The sequence below is a fragment of the Typopeltis vanoorti genome, chromosome 14 (assembly GCF_054136105.1).
Source record: "Typopeltis vanoorti isolate ZY-2024b chromosome 14, IOZ_Tvanoo_1.0, whole genome shotgun sequence".
Lineage (NCBI taxonomy): Eukaryota > Metazoa > Arthropoda > Arachnida > Uropygi > Thelyphonidae > Typopeltis > Typopeltis vanoorti.
The window spans coordinates 97,462,954-97,487,485 of record NC_143562.1 but is presented as its reverse complement, the minus strand read 5'-3'; the positions used below and the strand labels follow the sequence as shown (position 1 = coordinate 97,487,485).

Genomic DNA, 24,532 nt, shown 5'->3' with positions numbered 1-24,532 from the left:
TTGGATACCACTTCACACAGTTGCATTACCTTTATCTGCTTTATAATAAATTTAGTTTAATCCTTTATCCAAGTGTGAGCAAACAAAGTTTGCGCCTGAAAATATCTTCAGGACGTGTAGCAAAGGTGGACCAAGCTAACAACACTCCTATCTCAGTATCTCCCATAATGCAAAACACATCTCCTTGCAGATATGTATAATGTTATGCATTAAGGGAAGGGCCACTACCCAGACTAGACCTCACTGAAGAGATTGAGGCCTCTTCAGTGGAAGCCAGGCCCAGAAGTCGAGATACCAGGCAGAAGCAATGCCGAGGTCATCTTTACCTATAGGAGTTGCCAAAGTTCCCAGTCCTGAAGATATTTTCAGGCGCAAACTTTGTTTGCTCACACTTGGATAAAGGATTAAACTAAATTTATTACAGTCTAACCAAGTGAAAAATAAACTTTCAACATCTTTCTCTAAATCCAGAGTAATTTAATAAAAAAGGTGGCACACCTTTTGGCAACTCCTATAGGTAAAGATGACCTCGGCATTGCTTCTGCCTGGTATCTCGACTTTTGGGCCTGGCTCCCACTGAAGAGACCTCAATAAAGGTCGAAACTAGTCTGGGCAGTGGCCCTTCCCTTAATGCATAACATTATACATATCTGCAAGGAGATACTTAGATAGGAGTGATGTCAGCTCGGTCCACCTTTGCTATGAGTTGTACTACCTTATCCCAGTCCTGAAGATATTTTCAGGCGTAAACTTTGTTTGCTCACACTTGATAAAGGATTAAACTAAATTTATTATTTATCTGCTTTAGTTATAACAGTATGGTTATTACTGTATAGTTCTTTTAAAGCACTGATTTCCTTTTGTGGGATATTGTTCTTGGGAGACTTGGAATGAATTAGGATGTTGGCCACATCCAAATGAATGTCATTGGCTGTTGCTGCTGGAGGTAGGTTGTATATTACTTGATCAGCAAAAGCCATTATTTTGGCTTTTGGAACTTGCCTGAGAGTAATGGCAAAGTTATGTTCTCGACTTAATGCATTAACAGCTTCATCCATTAGGGATACCAATCATAAATTCACAATGACGCAATCTTGTTGCAATTGCAGTCATTTTGTAGACTATGATGATGGAGAATTTCAAATGTTTTCTGATGCCAGTTTCTGACTTGATTTTTCGTTAGCTATTGTGTCGGAGATGCTGTCATGGATTTCCCACAGTTCATCACATAGAGCATTGATAAATAAAGGTTAATAAAGAATTTACAAAAGTCAAAAACTGGCATCGGAAAACATTTGAAATCCTCCATCATCATAGCCTACAAAATGACCACAATTACAACAAGATTGTGTCACTGTGAATTTATGATTGGTAGTCCTAATGGACAAAGCTGTTAATGCATTAAGCCAAGGACATACTTTTGCCATTACTCCAAAGCAAGTTCCAAAAGCCAAAATAATGGTTCTGTTGAATGAGGAATATATGACCTGCCTCCCAAGAATAATATCCCACAAAAGGAAATCAATGCTTTAAAAGAACTATACAGTAACAACCATATTGTTATAACTAAAGTAGACAAAGGTAATGCAACTGTGGTGATGAATTTAACTGAATATGAAAGCAAAATGCACATACTTTTACAAGACCAGTGTACATACCAAATTAGAGATCATGATCCCACTAACTCTCAAAAGAATAAAGTTTGCAAATTATTGAAAAAACCACTTCCTAGCCAAAAGAAACAGTTAACAAACTCAAGCCTTTTCATGTTCAGCAAACATACAGAATATATGGAGCACCTAAAATTCACAAACAAGGTACACCCCTATGCCTTATTGTGGATAGTACAAACAACCCCACATACAAACTTGCTAAACATTTAGCTAAATTACTAGCCAACCTCACAAATAATTCACCTTCTTTTGACCTAAAAAGCATTTTAGAACAACATATCTTAAAAAGTTAAGATGTAATGATTAATTTTGATATCACTTCAATATTTACAAATGTACCATTAATTGAAACCTTTGATTAAGTCACATTTCCCCCCTGATATATTTGAATTACATATTTACATTTACAGTACATGCAAGTTATTTTACATGGAAAGGGAAGAAAAGCAAACAATTAAATGGGACAGCAATGCCCCCTGCCCTTAGCCAATTTCTACATAAAGCACAGCTATGGATACAGCTACGCTGTGTTGATGTGTTCGCTGTTTGGCCACATGCTCCAGACACATTTTTAGTGCATTTAAACAGCCAACACCCTAAAATCCACTTCACAATGGAACAGGAAGCTAATGACTGTCTGCCCTTCCTGGATATACTAATCACAAGGCTTCCAGGTGGTTCCTTATCTTTTTCAATTTATAGAAAACCTACACATACAGGAAGATATTTAGTCACACCATCATATTCTAAAAACACTAACTTACAGAGCTAGAGCTATTTGTTCCAGTGACAATGCTCTTACTGCTGAATTCACTCACTCACGTCATACCTTCTTAGCCAATAGCTATAATCTCCATAGGATAGAAAAAATACTAAATGCTCCCCAGAAATCTCCTCCACTGCCTACCACAAAAGACCACAGCAAAACTGTTACCATCCCATACATTCAAGGCATATCAGCTATGCACCATATTTAAACCTTACGCCAAATTGGCAACTCTCATCCGTTCACCTAAGAACAAACTCTCTTCTTTATCTCATCCAGGAGTTTATGAAGTGCCCTTTTCTTGTGACTGGGCAGGAAGAACTGCTGACATCATCCTTGGCAAACATAAAAAAATACATCCAGCACTATTGTTGTGGCAAGTCGGACCTAGCAGACCATGCCTTAGATACTACTTCACACAGGGTCATTATGATTAGTCAGAGAGAGAAATTGTTTTTGGAATCAACAGAAGCTTTAAAACATACTTCAAACCTCAACAAGTATGGTTGTAGAAATTTACTAAAAATCTGAGAAAGTCATTTTAGCATTTAATTAATATTTGTTTTCTCTCTTTTTCCAACACAGATGGCACCTAATTATGACTTTACTTGCTTGTGTTGTCTGTTACAATTTTTGTTAAACTGGTTCTACTGTAATACCAAATTGTTGTTGTTTTACATACTGTGACAAACTGTTTTTGTGCTCTGAAGATGCTGGATATAATATCAGTGAAATATCAGCAAATAAGTTAAATATTAATTTCTTATCATTCTGTGTTGTCATCAATACCATTGAAAATAAATAAAGTGTATGTGAACACATAAGCCTTTCCATGCATTTTATTTTAGGAAAAGAAATCAAGCAGAAAAAAAAAAACTACAAAATGGTCTATGGCAGGGGATCAGCAACCTTTTCAGACTGTCAGGCCACATTAAACTTTTATTTTTAAGGATCGGCCCGCAAGCATTTAATTAAGAGAAAATAGTGAGTTAAAAATAAGTTATCAATTTTCATTATATCAATCTTAAAAAACACAGAAATATTTAAAGTACGAGATATGAAACAAGCATGAAAATAAAACTCAACGAAAAATTAATATCACTTAAAAACAAAGTAATATAGTTTATGCATCAAATATGTGTGTCTCCCTTTTTAATGTGACTTTTGCGATTGTTTTCCCTTAGCCAAATTATCTAGATCCACTTTATAACCTGAGGTGCCAATTCGAATCAAAGCATGCAAATATTCATCAGTCAGTCGAGAAGAAAATTTGTTTAATAAAATAAACTCATGGCAGAAAATGCTTGTTCACAATGTATGTGCTTCCAAATCATCTTCTTTGCTAAACTGATTAATTCAACATACGGGCCACATGCCATGTAAGTAGGGTCAACTTTTATGGGCCGCCAAAAATGCACGTTTGGGCCGCCGGTTGCCGATCCCTGGTCTATGGGATCACAGTTAGTATGGTGCAATATGACCTTTAATGTCTTTGTGCCAAAAAAATAAAAAAAAAAATCTTCGGGTTAACTTAAATGGTACTACATTGCAACATAATATAGTTTCCCAAGTGTTTAGGTATCACACTAGACCACATGCTATCCTACAAGAAGCATGTGGAGAATACAGAAACTAAACCAAAAAATTTGTGAATCCTCTGTTACCACCTTATTCTCATCAGTTCTAGATTTGGTATTCTCTGTAGCCAAATACTGTTCGCCTGTTTGGCAACATCCACATACAAAGCTCATCGACATCCAGACTAATAACATTCTGTGGCTGATATCTGGTGCAGTCATATCAATGAATACTTTCTGACTTCCTGCCATGTTCTGATGCTCTACTATGAGAGAATATAAGAAGATACCCTGTGCACAAGAACATCCCAGAGTTGAGAATCAATCATTTGAAATCTAGGTGACCACACAAAAGAAAATACTATTTTTAATTCCTCTTAACACGATGTGGAAAATTTAGTCACAAATAATTTCATATCCAAAGATGGTAGGATATGAACATTGATGATCCTCAACTACAAATGCAATCTGAGATATTAACAACAGGAGAACAGGTGCTCCTAAACAAACAATTCATCACATCACTACTGAATGCAGTCTGCATGCTTATCAGGGTAGCTGGTCCAGCTTCCTCCAACCCATTACATGGACACTAAACTGGATCACAAATTTAGATTTGCAATTATAGTTTTTATGTGTATCATATTTTTTTTATTATTCTGTTCACTTGTAGTACGTTACAAAATGCTAAATAAATAAATGGTCCAGAAAGTAGGGAGGATTATAATCAAGTCCAACAAAAGCCATATTTAGTCTCATGTTTTTTGGCTGCTTATTGGGTTAAAAACTGTAGTTTTTTCATCAGTAGCAATTGAAAGATAAATCATGATGTTAAACTGCAATTTAAAATGATACAGTTATAGTATTTATAGTAAATTCATGGAAAAAAACTAAACTGATTCACATAAAATTCGTAGATATCCAGCCATTATATAAGTAGACCATCATGAAAATCACAATGATCCAATATTCAATGAACATTACCTCAGAAATATAAAGATTCACTTGTCCTTTCTCAATTTCATATCGCTTTACATTGAGCTCTCTTATTCTTGTCAGCTAGAAATAAAAATGAAATACATACATTTCTATACAGAATAACATATTTTTTGCTGGTATATAATTAAAAATAAAGCCGGTTTTTCTTGTAGTTAATTTATAACATGCTTCAGTAGTGAAATTGAGAGATGCATAAAACAGATAGGATTTTACATTATGCTTCACAAGAAATTATATTCCTGTTTTATGTGTTCTCTTAGCTTAAGTAAACAATAGTGTGCTTGTGAAGTAATTTTGCAACTTGCTTTTTGTATACCATGACTAGGTTGATTTCACTTCAAGTTTCTGTGTATGTATTTACTATAAATACAACCATGTTTCCTAGAGAACATACATTCTTTCACCTTATAGTATGAGCCACTTCTAATTCAGTATTTTTTTTTAATCGGAATATCTCATCCACAAAAAGGTAAAAGTTAAACATTAATACTATAGATGAGCTAAGCGCTCAGGGCTAGAACCCAAAGTAGAACTTTTTTTTCAACCACCTAGCCTCCAATAATCAGGATGATAATGATCTCATACCAGGCAGTGAGATTCATCTACTATACTACCTAAGAGCATTCATGTATAACCATGTCCAAAGATTCTGTGGGATCTGAGCTTGTGGCATGTTACAGAGAACCAAACACCCAAGACACACATTTAAATGAACCCCAATTGTAAATCTGTTCATTATAACTTAATATAAGAAAATTCCATGATTCACAGTCAGTCAAAATCATCTGAAGGATCTTTACATTACCTTTATTTACTATTGTCCTCCTCATTTTGGTATCATTAAAAATAATGGCTATGGAACCTTCATAACATTAATGTACAAAGTCAACAGCAGTAATTCTAGTATAGAATTCTGTATCAGCTAGATTTAAATGGAGTGTTCTGTCAAATGCAACAGTTTCATAGTACAAACATTTCCTTTGTCAACCATCACTTTATTACAAGACAAATCATTTACTAAGGCAAACTTAATCTAATAGAGGAAGTTTGCCTTTATGAATTTTGGTCTACAGGTTACTTTAGGTAAATTAACTATCTGATCCTCTTTTTCTCTCCCTCAGTACAGCCTGATCACACACACACATTGCTAGATGTCTTCCATTTTCGCATAAAACATGTGCCAATATTTATTATTAACAACTGACTTCCATGAAATGAGAGAATCATCATGCGAGGTACACACTATCAAACACAAAGCTCATTCAACCATGCCTTAGAATGATTCAACAGGTCTACATTCACAACACACTCAGGCAATGCATTCCACTCTCTGTGTAAAAGAACCTTCTCCTCTGCCCACACCTTTCTTATACATTTTCCAGGGACAGCCTCTTTCTCTACCCCTCCTCCTATTCACAAGACTTTGCAATTTACATTATAACATATCCACAATACCATGAAAACCGAGTAACCAAATCTCTGTATAATAATCCATATGATGCCTGATCAAGGCTTTATACAATGGAATCATAACCTCTTTATTTCTGCACATCATGATCCTCTACAGTCTACATCATTGCCATTATCCAATGTGACATCTTCACAACTTGTGTAATGTAGCCCCTGAATTTCAGGTCCTTTTTCACCACCACCACCACTTTCACTATGAAAGTTTCATAAGTTGACCTGAAAGCTTATGAAATTTTCATCATTCCTACAAACATTCGGCTTTGAAATAATGTTGGATCTAATATCCACTTTGCTGATGTAATTATATATTGTTTATTTCTGGAATTTTCCTTTTAATATTTTTGGACTGGGATTAACTGCGGATAGCAAACCCACGGATAAGGGGAGAACTACAGTAATGCCACATGTGGGCAAGTAGAAAGCAGAAACTATTAACATATGTTTCTTGAACAGCTGAAGTCTTGGGGGGGGGGGAAAGACAGAGTGAGGGAAACTATTCCAGAGGGAGGCTGTGTAATGGTATGTGGGGGGGGGCTGTCGAGGCCACAGTATGGTTTGGAGACTGAATGCTTTCTGTATGGGCAACATGTTCAAGAGTCTTCCTCCCCCTTCTCTTTTTCTCTTCACTTTTTGAAACATTAAATATGAAACTAAGCCTGAATCAGTGTAGTGTCTCTGTGGTTAAGCTAAAAAATAAACCTCCATCCAAAATTGAAAAAAAAAAAAAAAATTTAACTCAACCACCTAACACAAAAAAATTCTTTCATATTCACTTTGCAAACATCCATGGCATCAACAATTAACTTAAATAACTTAGGAAAACATCTGCTAATACAATCCAGAACTTATCCTTCTGAAGACATCTTTACTCAGGACCTTTGGATTAAAAACATGAGGAAAATAGCCACAAACTGCCTTCTGAAGATATTTAACACTTCCTGGAATACAGGTAAACATACTAAAACCTAACAAAAACCCTAAGGACTGTAAAAGCTACAGACCAATAGCTTTGACTAGCACTCTCTGCAAACTAAATGAAAGAATAATACACAGCCTCCCTCCAGACATGATCTGGCAGCAAGATTATGTGACAGTTGATCAGAAAGCGACCTAAAAAATGCACTACCATCTGGTTTGGTCCAGTAAAAAGCCAGTTGATATCAGACTTATGAACTGGCTCTTAGAAAATAACAAGATCAACTTCTACCAAACTACATGCAGGTCTCAACACAGTACAGAAGATCAATTATTTTATCTTTGCCAATCAGTTATAGATATCTTTCAAGAAAAACCACCAAAGAAGACAACAGCAATATTCCTGGATCTCACAGCTACCTTCGATCGCATTTGGAGACAAAAATTAATAAAAATTGCATACGATATTGGAATAAGGGAGAATGCATTAATTTGGATTTCTGATTTTATGAAAGTAAGAGTTAATGGAATTATTCCAACATGATCAAACTTGGGCTGGAGTCCCACAAGGTTCTGTCTTAAGCCCACTCCTATTTCTCATCTATATGAACAATATCCATCCTCACATAACAAATGACACAAAAATAGCATGCTACGCAGACAATATAGCAATTTGGCATACAAGCAGTAATCCTCAACAATCTGAAAAAGTCCTAAATAATTTATTAAAAGGCTTAGAAAGATGGGCAAATGAACTTAAATTACAGATAAACCCAGAAAAAACAAAACTGAGCATCTTCTCCACTGATAGAAAAAAATAGACACAATTACAACCCCCAAATCAAAATATATAATACCAAAATAGAAAAAACAGTGTCTCCAAAATACTTAGGCCTAATCCTAGATACTGAACTGAGATTTACAACTCATATTACAAATATATCTAATAAAGCTCTTAAAAAGCTTAATATCATCAAAAGGCTTTGTGGAACAAAGTGGGATGCAAAACCAAAGACACTCAAAACTATATATACCACACTCATACGACCCACTATGGAATATGCCTCATTAATCTGGGCTCCAGCTTCTACTAGCTCAAAAGTAAAACTTGACAGAGTACAATCAAGAACAGCAAAAATTATTATAGGTGCAGTCTCATCCACAAATAATTTAAAAGCTCAACAAGAGTGTAGACTTAACATATTAGAAGACATATCTCCACAGTTAAATTCACTAACAGAATCAGGAGCCAACAACAGGATCACATCTCACTCAGGATTTAAGAGATCATCCATTTCACAATATGATCATGAAATTAGAAAACAGATCAACTTAGAACACCTGTCCATTGAAACAGGCAAAGAGCCATTCCTTTCCACTATTCTACCAAAAAACAATGATAAACTTAAATCTCCTAGAACCCTGTTCAAAAAAGGATTCACAGGAAGAAAATAAAAGAAATGGGCTTGACACTATATCACTTAAACAATCCAAACTATGTCATTGCCTACACTGATGGATCATTCAACCAAGGAGGTTCAGGAGTTTTTCTAACTCTACCTGGAGGCAAGGAAATGCAAATCAAAACCACAGCTGGCAAAATAGCTTCAAACTTCACTTGCGAATTAGCAGCCATACAAGCAGCTCTCAAGTTCTATCTCTCTAATCTAGTAATAAATATTTATTACAGAAGGAATAACCATCTACAGTGACTCTAAATCTGCACTTGAAGCATTAAAAAATGGAAAAACAAAACTCACACAGGAAATTCATGAACAACTAACAACTGTATACTGCAATGGATACCAACCCATGATAGAGTAGACAGGCTAGCCAAAGAAGCAAAACATTTATCTCAAAAATTACACCCACTATCACTAACTGATGCTAACTCAGTCGCCAAAATAAGATTGGTAAAACAAACACTCAAGAAGAATAATGAAATCAGTGAAATTAATGAAAATAGAGAAATAACCACAATCATCACCAGACTAAGGATGGAACATTTTAAAGGCATGAAAATTCAGCCAGACAGGAGTATGAGCTATGAAGCATCCATGAACTGTCCAAGAGAGTTGAACTAACACCTGGCCATATCTATTCTTTTCCAGCAATTGTGCTACTCTACAGAAAATTGACAATAACCCTAGAGAAAAGCTCTACTCCATCAAAGTTCAACAGATTGTCAAAGCAGTACTACAGTTCCACGGTCATATCTAGAAAATCTTCAATAGACTCGACAACAACAAACATCCATGGCATCAACAATAACTTAAATAATGTAAGTAATCAGCTTTGGTCATCGAAACCTGATGTTCTGTTTCTGACTGAATCCCAAATTTCTGCTACATTAACTACAGCCTATCTTAACCGTACATTCTGATATTCTTTGCAAAAGGATGTGTGACCTAGCATCTTACCTTTTGATCTCCTGTGGATTAAAATTTCTTTGCCACATTTTGTTTCATTCATCTGCTGCCTCTACCATTCTGAAATTCTGAAAATCATTCTGACTTCTTTAGCTTCCTATCTTCGAAGCTTGATTTCATTCATTCCATCCAAACCATGAAGTCATCTTTCTTGGTGATTTCAAAGTTCACAATTATAACGGCTCCCTTTTTCAAATTTCACTGACCAAGCTAGAAGAGAGACAGATTTTTGCTGTAGGCATCGATTTAAAACAGTTCGTTCACCTCCCTACCAGAATTCCTGCCAATTCTCTTCACTCACACAATACTCTGGATCACTTCTTAATTAGCTCTCCTTCCAGGTACTCAATTCAGGTGACTGTTCTACTTGGTAATTCATATCACAATCTCTCAAATTCCATCCCTCAGCCATTCACAACCTCGTGTACTCTGGCATTACAACAATGCCAAGTGGGAGGACTTAGATAAATTTTACTCCTCCTTTCCATAATCAGACTAGTGTTTGTCAGAACTGAAACTTTCATTCATCACTCTGTTCAAATTTTTCACCCGATATCTAAATTATGGTTCTCTAAGAAAAGCAAACAGCCTATCATAAAGAACTTAAGACCAAAATAGCAGCTTCTTTCATAGCCTACATAGTTGTCAAACCATCATTATAAGGGTAAGGCCTAAATTTAACAAAGATAAATGTAAAAACCTTGCTATAAATTAAAGATGCCAAGAAATTATATTTTTGGTTTAATCCTTTATCCAAGTGTAAGCAAAGTTTGCACCAGTCCTGATGTTACCTGAAGTAACTTCAGGACTGGGCAACTCGTATATAGAGGCTAATGACTTCACATCACTTGCCTTGTTGCTTGTGCCACTGATAGTTGTACCTTATGGTCCCTTGCCAAACTGCTGGGTACAATTTTTGTCCATCTGTGCTACCTCCTCTATCTCAACCTACCGGTAGCATTGTATCATCACTTAAAGACAAGGCTGATGTTTTTGGCTTCATTCTTTTCTTCCAATGCTTCCACAGATGATCATGGTAAATTATCTCATTCTTCATGTAGAATTGTATCCCATACCTCCTATGAACTTCCACCAGAAAGACGTCAAAAGAATCTTGAGTTGGCCGAGTGATTAGCATATCCACTCTCCATCCAAAAGGCTGAGGGTTCAAATCCCACTGTGGGCATGGATGTTTGTGATTGTCTGTGAAAATACTAATGGTGGACAGTAGATGGTAGTGGTGTATATGATGCGGTTGGTGGATGAGGCCGAGTGGTGGAACAAAAAGTTAAAGAATAGGTGCCCTCCCTCGATGAGTCTTGGACTCCCTGGAGGTATCAAATAATATAACTTGGATACCACAAAGATAGCTGATCCTGATGAATCCCATCTGTTGTGTCCAAGAGATGTGCTCCTGAACTAGCACCAGCTCTTTATCGTGTATACACTAAATTGTACTAAGCTGGCATCCACTCTATGGCATGAAAGCAAGTGATAAAAGGTGATAAATGTCTACCTTCAAGCTATCAACCTGTGCCCTCACCTCAGTTTTGTCCAAAGTAATGGAGAAGGTTAGCAACAGTCAACTCCTTCAACACTTGAAGAACTTCTCTCTAATTAGTGACCACCGGTATAGATTTTGCCCCATCTAGATCCACAGGTGATCTCCTGACCTATATCATGCACCCTGGCCTCATTCCATGGTAAGGTTTGGAGAAACCTCTGCCATTATACTTGACTGCCTTCATCCTTGTGTAATTGGATTGCCAGTTTTCTCTCAGATTGATCCCTAGCTGTAATGGATGTTCTCACCTCAGATATTCCTATTAATGCTGGTGTCCCTCAGGGCTCTATCATTTCACATGCCCTCTTCCTGATTTATATAAATAATCTCCTCTCATTGACCACAAACCCTATTTATAGTTTGCTGATGACAGTGCCCTCCAATCATCCTGCTTGTCATATGAGCAGGATGAGTGGAGGGCACTGTCATCAGCAAACTATAAATAGGGTTTGCGGTCAATGAGAGGAGATTATTTATATAAATCAGGAAGAGGGCAGGTGAAATGATAGAGCCCTGAGGGACACCTCAGGGTTCTAAGTGTCCTGAGCACCAATCTCCACATTATCCTTGATTGGAGTGAAAGCAACCTGGTCAACTTCAATGCTTCCCAAACACAGTTTTGCTTGTTTTCTTACAAAAAATATCCCAGATCTTCTTTTACTTACTTTTGATAATGCTCAACAGTCAAGACCAAATCTCCCTTCTCGAAAACCTTCATGGCATAATCATATCACTTCTATAGCATCATCAGCTTCCAAAATACTTGACATCCTTTTCTGATTAAAGTGGTACTTCTCTTCTGAACAGTTACTTTCTCTGTATAAATCCCAAATCTGGCCAACTTTGGAATACTGCACTCATGTTTGGGGTGGTGCACCTAAGATATCCATAAAAATTCTTGATACTATTCAGAAAATTGCAATTCGGTTGATTAATGACACATCTCTTAAACACTCTCTTCAGCCCCTTTCCCATAGAAGATCAGCTTCTGCACTGTCTCTTCTACAGATATTTCCATGACTGGTCAGCAGAACTAGCATCCATTATGCCTCCCATTTCTGCAAGATCTACAGAAAACCGAATAACAGATGCTCAACATCCTTCACAGTCAAACTGCATACCACCTAACCTGCTACTCCCAGTCATCTTTCATTCCATTCAAATGAATTCTGTAGAACAGCCTTCCCTGTGAAGCATTTCCAAAGGATTACAACCTCTGGCTGTTCCAGAAGAATATCAACAGATTACTCTGCTCCTGACCCATGCACACATAGCATATAAAAATAAATAAAAAATAAAAAGGTCACCAGCAGCTACTTGTTATTACAGTACAGGAAGAAAGAAGATAAATTACAGTATCTGTATAGAAGAAGAAACCAAACATATAAGACAGAGGGGATGGAGAGAAATCATATCTTTGAATGCACAATTCCAAGTGCATCAGCAGCATTTCATGGTTAGGCAGTTAAGGGAAATGAGATCCTTGTGAGAAATTAGAACAGGACTGTTTTGGTAGCATTGATCTTCACACAATTATTAATCACACAATGAAGAAGAAGAATAGAGAGCATTATCATCAGCATAGCCATTGTGAGGATTTGAAGCCAGTAAGAGCAGGTCATCAATGAACAGGAAGGAAGAGAGTGGGTGAAAGTACAGATACCGAGGGTACTCCTGCATTGGTAGGAAAATGAGACCTGGGGGAGAGGCAACCATCTACCAGGACACATATTGAACAACAAGAGGGAAAAACTTGGCAATCTAATTAAAAGAGTAGGAGGCAGACCATAGCATGGTAGATTTTTTTACAAATACTTGTACCATAAAACAAATATTAAGAATTATAAACACGTTAACACAAGAATATTTTAATGTTTGCCAAATATTTCAGTCTGAAACTAACAGACTATCCTCAGTGGCTTGATAGGAACAGTTTTTACAAGGTGCAATACAAACAATTGATCATTCAAAAGTAGAACGAGCCACGTGATGTTACATTGCTAAGCATTAAAGAGAGGTAAATTTCATCAGATTGATGAATAAATTATAGGTATTAATTCACAATTTCATATAACAATCTTAATTTATAAATTCAATTAAAGATAACATTAGACTAATGTAAGAATTACGTCTCAATTTAAAAAAAAAATAAAAAAAAATTAGTGTGTTATCCAGATTAAACTTTCCCATATTTTTGACAAGGATATACAGTCATTTTGATTAAAGTTAGGGCGTTGAAGGAAGGCCTCAGCACTCTCTTTGAATAGGTGTTCGAATTTATATCGACATCTGTGTAGAAGGCGAGTCTTGGACCAGAGAATGTTGTAGCTTGTCTCTATCCCGTGCTGCGACAATCAGACTTATCGGATTTGTTGTGAGGAATATATGATTAATGTTCTTGTATTCTTTTTTCTTAGAGAATCCTGTTTGTCCAAAGTACGACAGATTCCAGTTAGAAGGAACGTGATATACAGCAGGCAGAGACATAGTTGAGCGTTTATCTTTAGAAGAGGGAAATAGGTGGATATTTTGTTAATAGGGATATAAGTGGCTGTTAAATCATATTTCTTCAGAATTCTTTAAATTGGTTCTGAAATCCTGGAAATATATGGAATTGGAACTTGACGTATTGATTCTTTGTCATTCTGAATTGGATTGTAGGAATCGAACAGATGTTGTGTAGTTTTTACGTTGAGTTCCAATTCCATATATTTCCGGGATTTCAGAACCAATTTCAAGAATTCTGAAGAACTATGATTTAACAGCCACTTATATCCCTATTAACAAAATATCCACTTATTTCCCCTCTTCTAAAGATAAATGCCTCAACTATGTCTCTGCCTGGTGTATATCAAGTTCCTTGTAACTGCAATCTGTCGTACTTTGGACAAACAGGACGCTCTATAGAAAAAATAATACAAGAACATCAATCATACATTCTTCACAACAAATCCAATAAGTCTGGATTGGTGCAGCACAGGGTTAGAGACAAGCCACTGCTCATGTACGATGTGGTGTCACTATCATCCATTAAATGTATGATGCTATGGTGCTGTAGATGTCATCCATCTACAGCACCATAGAACAATCAAACATGTTGAAGAACTTCATTGCAATATTGTTCACCAGTCATAGCCTCCCCACACCATGACCCCTAACACCATCATATCTATCGCTTTCAAGAACATTCTCACAAAAGTAAGGCAGTACCACTTTCATGCCAGATCAAGTGTTGTCTAGAATCTGAAGAAAGACTAAAATGACTCTCATCTGTAAAGAGTACATGAAACTCTTTCAAATTGGAAAGACCCACTGGGTCTTTCCAATTTTTATAGATACAACATAACTGAAAACGTGCTCTATGATGAGCTGTGGATACAGGGATGCAGACTACAGGCCTTCCAGCTTATAGGCTTACTTGTTGCAGATGTCTTGCCACAGTTTATCAAGATATCTGTGTGCCTGTGCTTAAATAGAGCTGACTTGCCATGGTGTATCAATTACATTTTGCTGTTATAATAAAAAATCTCTTCATGCTCTGTGGTAGAGCAAGGGCAACCTCTTCACAAATGTCTGGAAAACATTTCATTGGTTTGAAACGCTGCCCAGAAACTATACACAACACTATGTGACATTCCAAACTCTCTTTGGCAATATCAATAATTCTGCAGACTTCTTCAAGCTTTCCAATAATTCTCCCCTGCATGAAATCATCTATGATGATGTCTTTGAGACATTACAAGACATCCACATTTGCAACTTTATTCCATCATGAAAAGAGCTTTCTTTAAACACAAATGGCTTAGTGCAACCTTTTGCCTTTTATCCTATTCAGTGCTACCACATGACCTCTTTGCACACAATTCAAAAATCTGTATGTGTACTCACTTTCTACTCAAAATCATCAGTTATACAAATTGCCAAGCTGATCATTTGAATTTGTAATTGTATCTTCATAAATAGTGTTCATCCTTAGGTTTTGGACACCAATGTGTGTAAATATATACGAGGGTGGTCTGAAAAGTTCTCGGCCTCGACCATAGATGGCAACACTATAGGCAAGATTTTTTTTTCTAACTTGGTACTTCTGTCATAAGCATCCATTTGAAATTGCAAGTCATTCTATAAAGTAGTTTGTTTTATACAGTTCTCTGAAGCAAAATTGTTGTCTGTATGTATCCCTTGAAATGGATAAAATTGAGTATCGTGCAGTTATAAAATTCTTTATAAAAGAAGGTTTAACGGCAAAAGAAATTCAATCGAAGTTCATAAACGTTTATGGGCACTCTTCTCCTTCATTTTTGACAATTAAGAAATAGGCTGTGAGTTTAAATGTGGCCGTACCAGTCTTGAAGATGATCCATGTGAAGGACATCCAAAAAGTGTAACAACACCAGAAATCATTGATCAAGTGCACGATATGGTATTGGATGAACGGCGAGTCAAAGTACATGAAATTGCTGAGACTACAGGCATTTCAAAAGAATGTGTAGGATATATTTTGCATGAAGAATTGCAAATGAAAAAGCTTTGCGCAAGATCGGTGCCGTGCTTCACAGCAGATCAAAAACACACTCACGAAAATCTCCGAACAGTACTTGGAGTGTTTTAACATTTTTAAATAAATAAAACTGATTTTGTGTGTCAATTACTATGGATGAGACTTGGATTCACCATTACACACCAGAATCCAAACAGCAGTCAAAACAGTGGACAGAAGCCAGTTGTTCAGTGCCAAAAAAGACAAATTCGGTTCCATCAGCAGGAAAGGTCATGGCACGTGTTTTGGGATGCTAAAGGCATTTTGTTTACTAATGATCTTGAAAAGGGTAAAACAATAACTGGGAAATATTATTCCAATCTTTTAACCAGACTAGACGAAAAAATTTGTGAGAAAAGACCCAGTTTGCAGAAGAAAAAAATCATCTTTCATCAGGACAATGCACCTGCCCACAAAAGTGTTTTGGCAATTGGAAAATTAAAGGCTCTGCACTATGAATTGTTGGAATATCCATCCTATTCCCCAGATTTGACTCCCTCTGACTTCTATCTTTTCCCAAAACTCTTCCTCGCTGGTCAGCGTTTTTCTTCGAATCAAGAGGTGATTGCAGCTGTAGAGGGATATTTTACAGATCTTACTGAGAACCACTACAGGGATGGGATAATGGTGCGGGATCATTTGCTGGAATAAATGTATTAGTCTTAAGGGAGATTATGTTGAAAAATAAAAATAATTTTGAAATTATAAATTCATTTTTAGGCAGAGAAATTTTCAGACCACTCCCATGTGTGTGTGTGTGTGTGTGTATAATGCTTTTTCTGTCACCTACTCACATTGTTCTGTTTATACCATCATGTGGTTCATACTATTTTAAATAATTCATTGTTAGTGTTCCATCTTGTACACCATTAGCCTTTATGCCACTGATGATGTAATCTGAAGGTAGGCTGGAAGATTTGGCTATTAGAGGTTAATATTTTATTCATCCACATCCTAGTGTTTACATGTTATTCAGTCTTATCATTGGATGATTGCTGAGTAGGAAGGTATAAATGCTGAGAACAACCATGTGCGTTTTTCCAAACTCTTCCAAGATTTGAGTCCAAAGGTGGGTAGTAGATCAACCTTGGACCAAGAGTGGTGACATCCAGGTGGTAAAATGATGGCTGCTGATTACCTTCTTCAGAGTTTTTTGAATGAATAACTGAAGTGAGAGCAATCATGGTAGTTTGTTGGATGACTTTTATTTATTTATTTTGGAATGGGCTGAATTGCAAGCTGGTTTCCATGCTATGGGATAGATGTCAAGCAGGATAAAAATGCAAAGGTTACAGGATTCAACAAATTGTGTAAAATTCTACTCATTATGCAAAAAAATGTACTCACCTAAGATCCCTCCACGCACACAATTTTATTAATATCTGGAGTGATGGTTAATGTATTGGAGAGATTAGTGAGAACTAGATTTCAGAAATGGGTGTTACATTGTAGTTTTATTGGGAATATTTCATGAGGAAGGCTGTTCCAGAGGATAGAGGTGGACAAAATAAAAGAGGAAGAGGAGAAGCAGGTTTAGTGTGTTTGCAGTTGCACAGTAAAGGGATGCTGGAAAGTTGCTGCTCTTTTATTAAAAGGTGCAACAAAAAGTGGAGGAATGATGGTTGCCAGTTCAACAGAGTTATGACCATTGAAGTACCTGTAGAACAGACAGAGTGCTGAAACACTGCATCTGTGAGATAGATTAAAATAACCTATAATTGCTTGCTTCTGAGTCGTGTCAAAGAATTTTAGGTGAACCACTCCAAACATGTGAGCAGTATTCTAAACATGGGCAGATTTGTAGATGGTTAAGAACTGGATGGATGTGAAATAGCATTTTAAATGAAAGAGAATGCCTAGTTTTCTGGATGCTAAGGAGACTATTGATGTGATGTATTTATGCCAGAAGAGACTGGAGGTAAACATTAGTCCAAGCAGAGAGATCTATTATTGTCTGAGATCTCTTTTGCAAGAGAAAAGGCAAGACTGTGCATTGGTGGCCTTGAACGTGATAAGAGTGTCCTCACCCCATTGAAGGATAGTATGTAGATCAATGGTTAAGACACTAGTTGTAAATAATCTCATAGCCCCAGATGCCAGAGTACTGCATGGTTTGTCAAATAAGTAGGATGAATGGAGAGTACTATCATCTGAAAGCTGTGGATAGGATTAGTGGAAATCTTGATAGAAAGAAGGCAACCACCAATTGGCATTAGAGCCAGAGGATGTGGGGGTTGGGAGTGGTTGGAGGAGACTTATACAAGATAGTGGTCTGAACTGTCAAGAGAAGAGGCAATATCTATGGTGTATCTGGAAGAACTGGTCAAAAAGTAATCCAGAGTATTTGGAGAGTGAGAAGGGTTATCAGGAATTCGAGTAGGTAGATGTACGATTTGTGTTAGGTCATTACTTATAGCAAAGGTTTCTGCTTGTCATCCAGCTTGGTTGATGATGTTAGAAATGGGGGGCCAATTGGAATTGTGGACATTCAGGTCACATAGGAAAATGACCTCATTATTTGGATAACTGGATTGCAGATGGTTGAGTTTCGTGGAAAGGAATTTGAAGAGGTCTGAGTGGTTATCAGTGTTTGGAGGCCAGTAAATGCAACTTAATGGTGCAAGGAAACCTTGAGAGAGAGAGAAGGTCAAAAGCAGGGGACTCTCTTTTAGTCTTTTTCTGGAAGGCTATGTGAGATCTCACAAAGGCACAGGTGCCACCCTTGTGGTGAAAAGTCTCATGAGATATGTGGTTTTGGTATTGGAGGTTGACAGTAGTAGATGTAGCTGCAATCTGGGTTTCTGTCAGTAATAAGATATCTGGTCTGGAAGACTGCAAGTGATGGTGGATGCCATCTATGTCTGTGTTAATGCCAAGGATGTTAGTAAAGTGGATATGAAAGTGGATTTTTAGTGAAGAGATTCTGGCTTGATTTGTATGTTGTGACTGGTTATGATGTGACATTTTTGTTGTTGTTGTTGGGATTAGTATATGGGTTGATACCAGCAGTATTCTCCATGATTGTCAGCAAGGTGATGAATGCAACAGACAGGAGAGATGTATATATAGTGGTATATTTAGGGCTGCCACACAACAAGTTTGTATGAAGCGGATGAGACTGAATAGTATGCTTGTTAGTTGGAGAGGTGACTGATTGTTAGATAGGTATCAGAAAGTTGTATATGAAAGTGCAGTATCCTGAAAGAGGAAAGTTACTAGTAGTGTGTGTCACAGGGGTCTATTTTGGGGGGTTTGAGACATGCAACTGTTTGCAGATGATGCAAAACGGAGGAGAATGATAGGAACTCAAGCAGATGTGGTCTTACAGGAGGACCTGAATAGATTGTATGAGTGGGCAGGTAAGTGGAACTGGCAATTCACTGTTGTGAAGTGTAAGGTTCTGAAATTTGATAAGCAACAATGGGATTCAAAGTATACAACTTGGTGGAGAAACTTTGAAGGAGGTAGAGGATATGAGAGATCTAGGAGTAGTGGTGGTCTAGGGCCTGAAGTTCGGGGCCACATTGCACAAACTGTGAAGTTTTTTACATCAGATATGACAATACAAATGATTTTGACATGCAGAAATAAAGAGGTTGTGGTTCCATTATAAGAAGCCTTGATCAGGCCTCATATAAAAATAATCATGAAGATATGTTAGAAAGGATTCGGAGAAATATACTGACAAAGGTGGTAACTGGTTTGGGAATGTGGCATATGAAGACAGATTAAGGGAGGGATTGTTACCATGTTAACATGAAAAAAGTTTTTCATAGAATGGGAAGAACAAGAGGCCATACAGTTTCTGTATGAGGAGGGTGTGAACAAAGGAGTGAGGAGCAGGTTCTTTGCATACAGTGGTTTGTAGATTGAATAAAAAATATTGTATTTTGTCTAGTCTTCAACTAAGAAAATCTACTCACCATATGTGAATGTATTTGTCAATTCATAGTTAGTTTTTTCTTGGTAAAGTTATGGGTCCTTTGCCATGATCATCAGTGATGGAATTAGAAGGGAAGAATGATGCCAGTAGATCAGCTCTATCACAAGACAGTGTTACCATAATACCATCTGAATGTGAGAGGTGTAGAAACATGGATGGGTCAGAAAGGTCGGTTTTCCCAAAATGGAGGTATTTAATGTGTCGTTTGTGTTCGTCTTGTCTGATTGGGATAGTTCGCTCTGTTTCCCCCTATGTATGGTATGTTACATGTGCATTGTATTTTGCATACCCCTGGGTGGGCTAGGTGTGGAAGAGAATCTTTAGAAGAACTGAGTAGGTGTCTTAACTTGTTTGGGGATTTAAAGGTGGTTTTAATGTTGTATTTGCATAGTGTTCTGTCTAATTTTTCAGAAATGCCTCTAACATAAGGAATGGCAATAGCATTCCGGAAATCTTTTTTGTTCTTACTGGTATCTTTATGGAGGATCTTGTGAAACGTCAAGTTTTATTTCAGTGATTAATAAAATATTCTGTTCAACACGTGCATTTTTGTGTCCCTAAATTTATAAATATGAATATTGTTAATAAAAGTTTATTAAAATTGCAGACATGCTGACAGCATGTAGAATGAACAATATCAATCAAAAACTCACCTCACTCACACTATCTTCATCAGCTACAAATCCAGAGATCATCTTAATTTCTACAACTATCATGTTGGTTGGCTCTGTAGAATTGTAACTGAAATGCAAAAACAACAGATATCATATAAAATATAACTGAATTAAATAATTACTTTATACCTAATGAATCTTAAAGTGTCCATTATATTTTGTGGACAATATGCAGTTTGATGATGTCCATTTCATAAGAAATTATTTTTTCAACTAAAAGACTTCCCTATACGAGCTTCATAAGAAACTATTATTTCAACTAAAAGATACAAACCCATGTTGAATCAAGCCTACAAACAAGTGGATGCAAATTTATAGCACAGCTGTGATGTGTGGGTAAGATAATTCCAAAGCAGAGAGGTAAATAGAATAACAACAAGTTGGTTCAAGTATGTTTAAAGTTGGATATTGATGGGCAACTGCTTATGTGTCTACAGGGTTTAAGAAAAGTGGGAGAATGGTGGAAGCCAGTGCAGCAGAAAATATAAGGTGGAGACCTTATGGAAACTGTGAGAAACTAACTGGAGTGAGTCTGTGAGAGACATGTCAAAATTAGCATCATGTATTATTGGAGGATTTTGGGACAGATTTGGGATTTTTATATAGTTGTACAGATGAGAAGTAATGTCTTGAAAGGAAAAGGATTTGCCACTTTAGGTTCTTAGAATGTCTCCAATGGTTCTGATTCCTGTCCAATTCCATGCAGGGAAAAATAGATGTCCTGTTGGATCAATGATGTGTCTATGATGTGGTCTCTATACTCACAGAGGATCTGAGCATGGCTAGAAGATCGTGGCTGATCTTTCCAGTGCTATATACCATCTCAATAAGAAGTTAGATAGTTAGGAAGGTATATGCATGCTAGCCATAAGAGTATTGGAGATAGTGGGAGATCGTGGGTAGCCTTTTTAAGAATACATTTCAAGGTAGGTGAATAGGCATAGACATATCTTACCTACAGAGTCTGGTGAAATATGATGATTATGAATGATGTAATCTTCTTTTCAAGAGAGACTAAGCCTTGATCACCTTTGTAGAGTGACTTACAGAATGCTGAGTAGGATTCCTACCTAGTTGTTTTGTTGTATGTGAAATGTGTAATTGCTGATTTAATATAGTGGAGAATGTCTTTATAAGTTGTGAGTATTTTGAGAGTGTGTTGGAAAATACTAACTGCCATCTGGTTTATAATTATCACTCTTCCTCTAAATGAAGAGACCACATACATTGTTCCATTTCACTAGCTGTTTTCTTGAAGTGGTTGTGTAGTTCTGTTTCAATTCAAGATATTCTAGGATAAGGTATTCCCTAAGTAAAGACCACATGTTTTTGTCCCTCACTTAACAAGTTACATTTTATTGAAATGTTTGCTCTGGTTTTCTATTTCATTTCTATTTCCATAAGCCATTGTCTTCTCCTGTGTTTAAGTTTGGTTTCAAGAGTATGCAGATAGACTAATTTTCAACTTTGCTTTGCCTAAACAGTAAAGTGCTGTGCAATTTTGCCAAGAAAATTTTGATATGGAACCTTCTCCACTCAGGCATGAGGTTGAAAGAGCAATTAAATAGTTTAGTAATAATAAGGAACTGGGCCACATGGAATCCCAGCCGAGTTAAGGCTACAGGGGATGAGGGATAAAAGTGTTTCATACAATGATTACAAGGATATGGGTGATAGGATCATGGCCTGGAGACTGAAAGAAATCAGTTTTCATACCACTACATAAGAAGGGAGATATGAAGGATCATAAGAACTATAGAACTGTTAGTTTAATCTCTCATGCAAGCAGGATTTTAATAGTGATCATTCTACACAGGATTGAGGCAAAGTTTAGGCAGAGATTCTGAGGAACAAGGAGGTTTTAGGAAAGGTAAGGGTACCAGAGATGATATGTTTCTTGAACAGCTCAAAGTTGTGGTCTTTAAGAAAAAACAGTATGAAGAAAGCTTCTTTTCCAAAAAAACAGAGGTAGATGGAATGAGAAAGGAGGATGAAAAGTCAATTTGGTAAGTTTGAAAAAGAAAAGTAGTCGCTTATGTTTTTATAGATGTAAAGCAAAGAGGAGGAATGATGATGGCCAATATGGCAGACTAGCACCTATAAAAATACCTATGCAAAAAATATATATAAAAAATATCTATGAGAATGTGATTGGAGTGAGTCTGTGAAAGAGAAAGAAGTTATCTATTTAAAGATCTTGCTATTTTATGCACAGGATCAAGCATTTTTATGGAGGGTTTTCAGTACAGTACTCCAAATGTCAATGCAAATTTGTAACATTAGCAATTCTATATATGAAAAGTAATACCTTAAATGGAAAAGGTGACCAAGTTTTTCTCGCAGCAGGAGATCTGAAGTGCATTTTGGGAAGAGGAGACAAACAAAATCCCTTGTTCTGAAGATCAAACAGCCTTCAATAAGCAAAGTAGTGTTTCACTGGGTGATGAGTCATCTACTTCCTAGGTGGTTTTCCCCTGTGTGTGTGTGTAAAAGAGAGAGAATCCCACTCATGAAAGTCTGTAAATAGGTAATACAATATGTCATGGATAGACTGAGGGTTAGATAATCTAGAATCTATGCTTTGGAGAATAAACATGGTACATTTCTAGGCCAGTTAATAAGCGAGGTTAGTGATCTCTCCCACTAGGTAAGGAAAATCATCTACTACGTAATGACTTTGGCAGGCATTCATGTCAAGGAAGATTTGAACTCAATGCCTACTGCAAGGAGTGGATACACTATCCACTTGGCCAGCCAGACCGACAAACAAAATCTTCTTGAATCACTTACCAAAAAATTCATTTAAGGAAAGAATAATGATGAACTAGCAAATTCTTTCTCTCTCTCTCTCTCTCTTCATTACAGGACCTGTTCCTTTTTGAAGAGTCTCACTCACATTAAAACTTGCAGTCAAAACTTTGCTTTAAAATTTCGGTTTTGATATAACTTCTTATTACCAACAAACCTGCCATCCAGGTCCTTTTCCACTCCTGATATTTTTGGTTTGATCTCAGCAGTGAAACATGCTTCTGTCTCCACAAGTACGAGGTGTGACAATTTAATTCTCAGAATGCACCTGTAAAAAAAACCTACACTTCGAACTATACATTAGTAGCTACTGTCGCCTTCGAAGTAGTCTCCTTGTGCATTTATACACTGATTTAAATGGTGCTACCATTTTTGGAAACAGGCCTGGAACTCTTTTTCCGGAATACTCTTGAGTTCCTTTATCACATTATACTGAATATCAGCAGTGTTAGAAAATCTTTGTCCTTTTAGTGCTGTCTTTAATTTTGGAAACAGCTAGAAATCACAGGATGACCTAATTCGGTAATCGATTTTTTGGCCAGAAACTCTCTCATGATGAGCGCACTATGGCTTAGCGCATTGTCGCAATTTCTTTCAAAATCTTTCACATACCTAATTCTTCAGTCTTTAATTGCACACTTAATCATCTGTCAGACCATACCAAATCTCACAATCTGTTCATTTTTGCATCTGTCATTTTTGTTTTTGACTGCCCACTTCTGGGGTCGTCATTCATATCTTCTCGCCCACCTTTGAATTTCTTATGCCACTCAAAGACACTTGACTTTTCCAAAGCATCCATACCATATGCCACTTTCAACAGCGCCAACGTTTCAGGAGCAGTTTCACCAATTTTCACACAAAATTTGATGTAGACATACTCCAAATTTTGATCACACATTTTTACATGAAAGTTTACATGCAGATCTCTGTTGTTTTTTGCAATAGCCAACTAGCAAATGGCTCTATTGGCTTGAGGTTTACGCATGCATTAGTTAAAAGATGTACAAACATGATTACTCACGTGACTCCAACCAATCAACACGGTCATTCTGGGAAGTAAATTGTCACACCTCGTATGACTGATGAAGCCAAAGACTAATCAACTCAAGATTTGCAATGCATTAGCAAATGAAGACTGGATAGATGGAAGGAAGAATCATCATGAGTATAA

General features: G+C 36.8%; 1 protein-coding gene across 1 annotated transcript in view; it reads right to left on the bottom strand.

The window, feature by feature from the left end:
• LOC150099792 (alpha-2-macroglobulin-P-like) overlaps positions 1 to 24,532 on the bottom strand; it is a 524,250-nt gene that overhangs the window by 32,676 nt on the left and 467,042 nt on the right. The window contains exons 29-30 of the mRNA XM_090403491.1: positions 20,530 to 20,617; positions 5,001 to 5,075 (exon numbers count right to left, since the gene is read on the bottom strand). Coding sequence (XP_090259617.1) covers positions 5,001 to 5,075; positions 20,530 to 20,617 — 163 coding nt within the window. The remainder of the gene's footprint in view (positions 1 to 5,000; positions 5,076 to 20,529; positions 20,618 to 24,532) is intronic.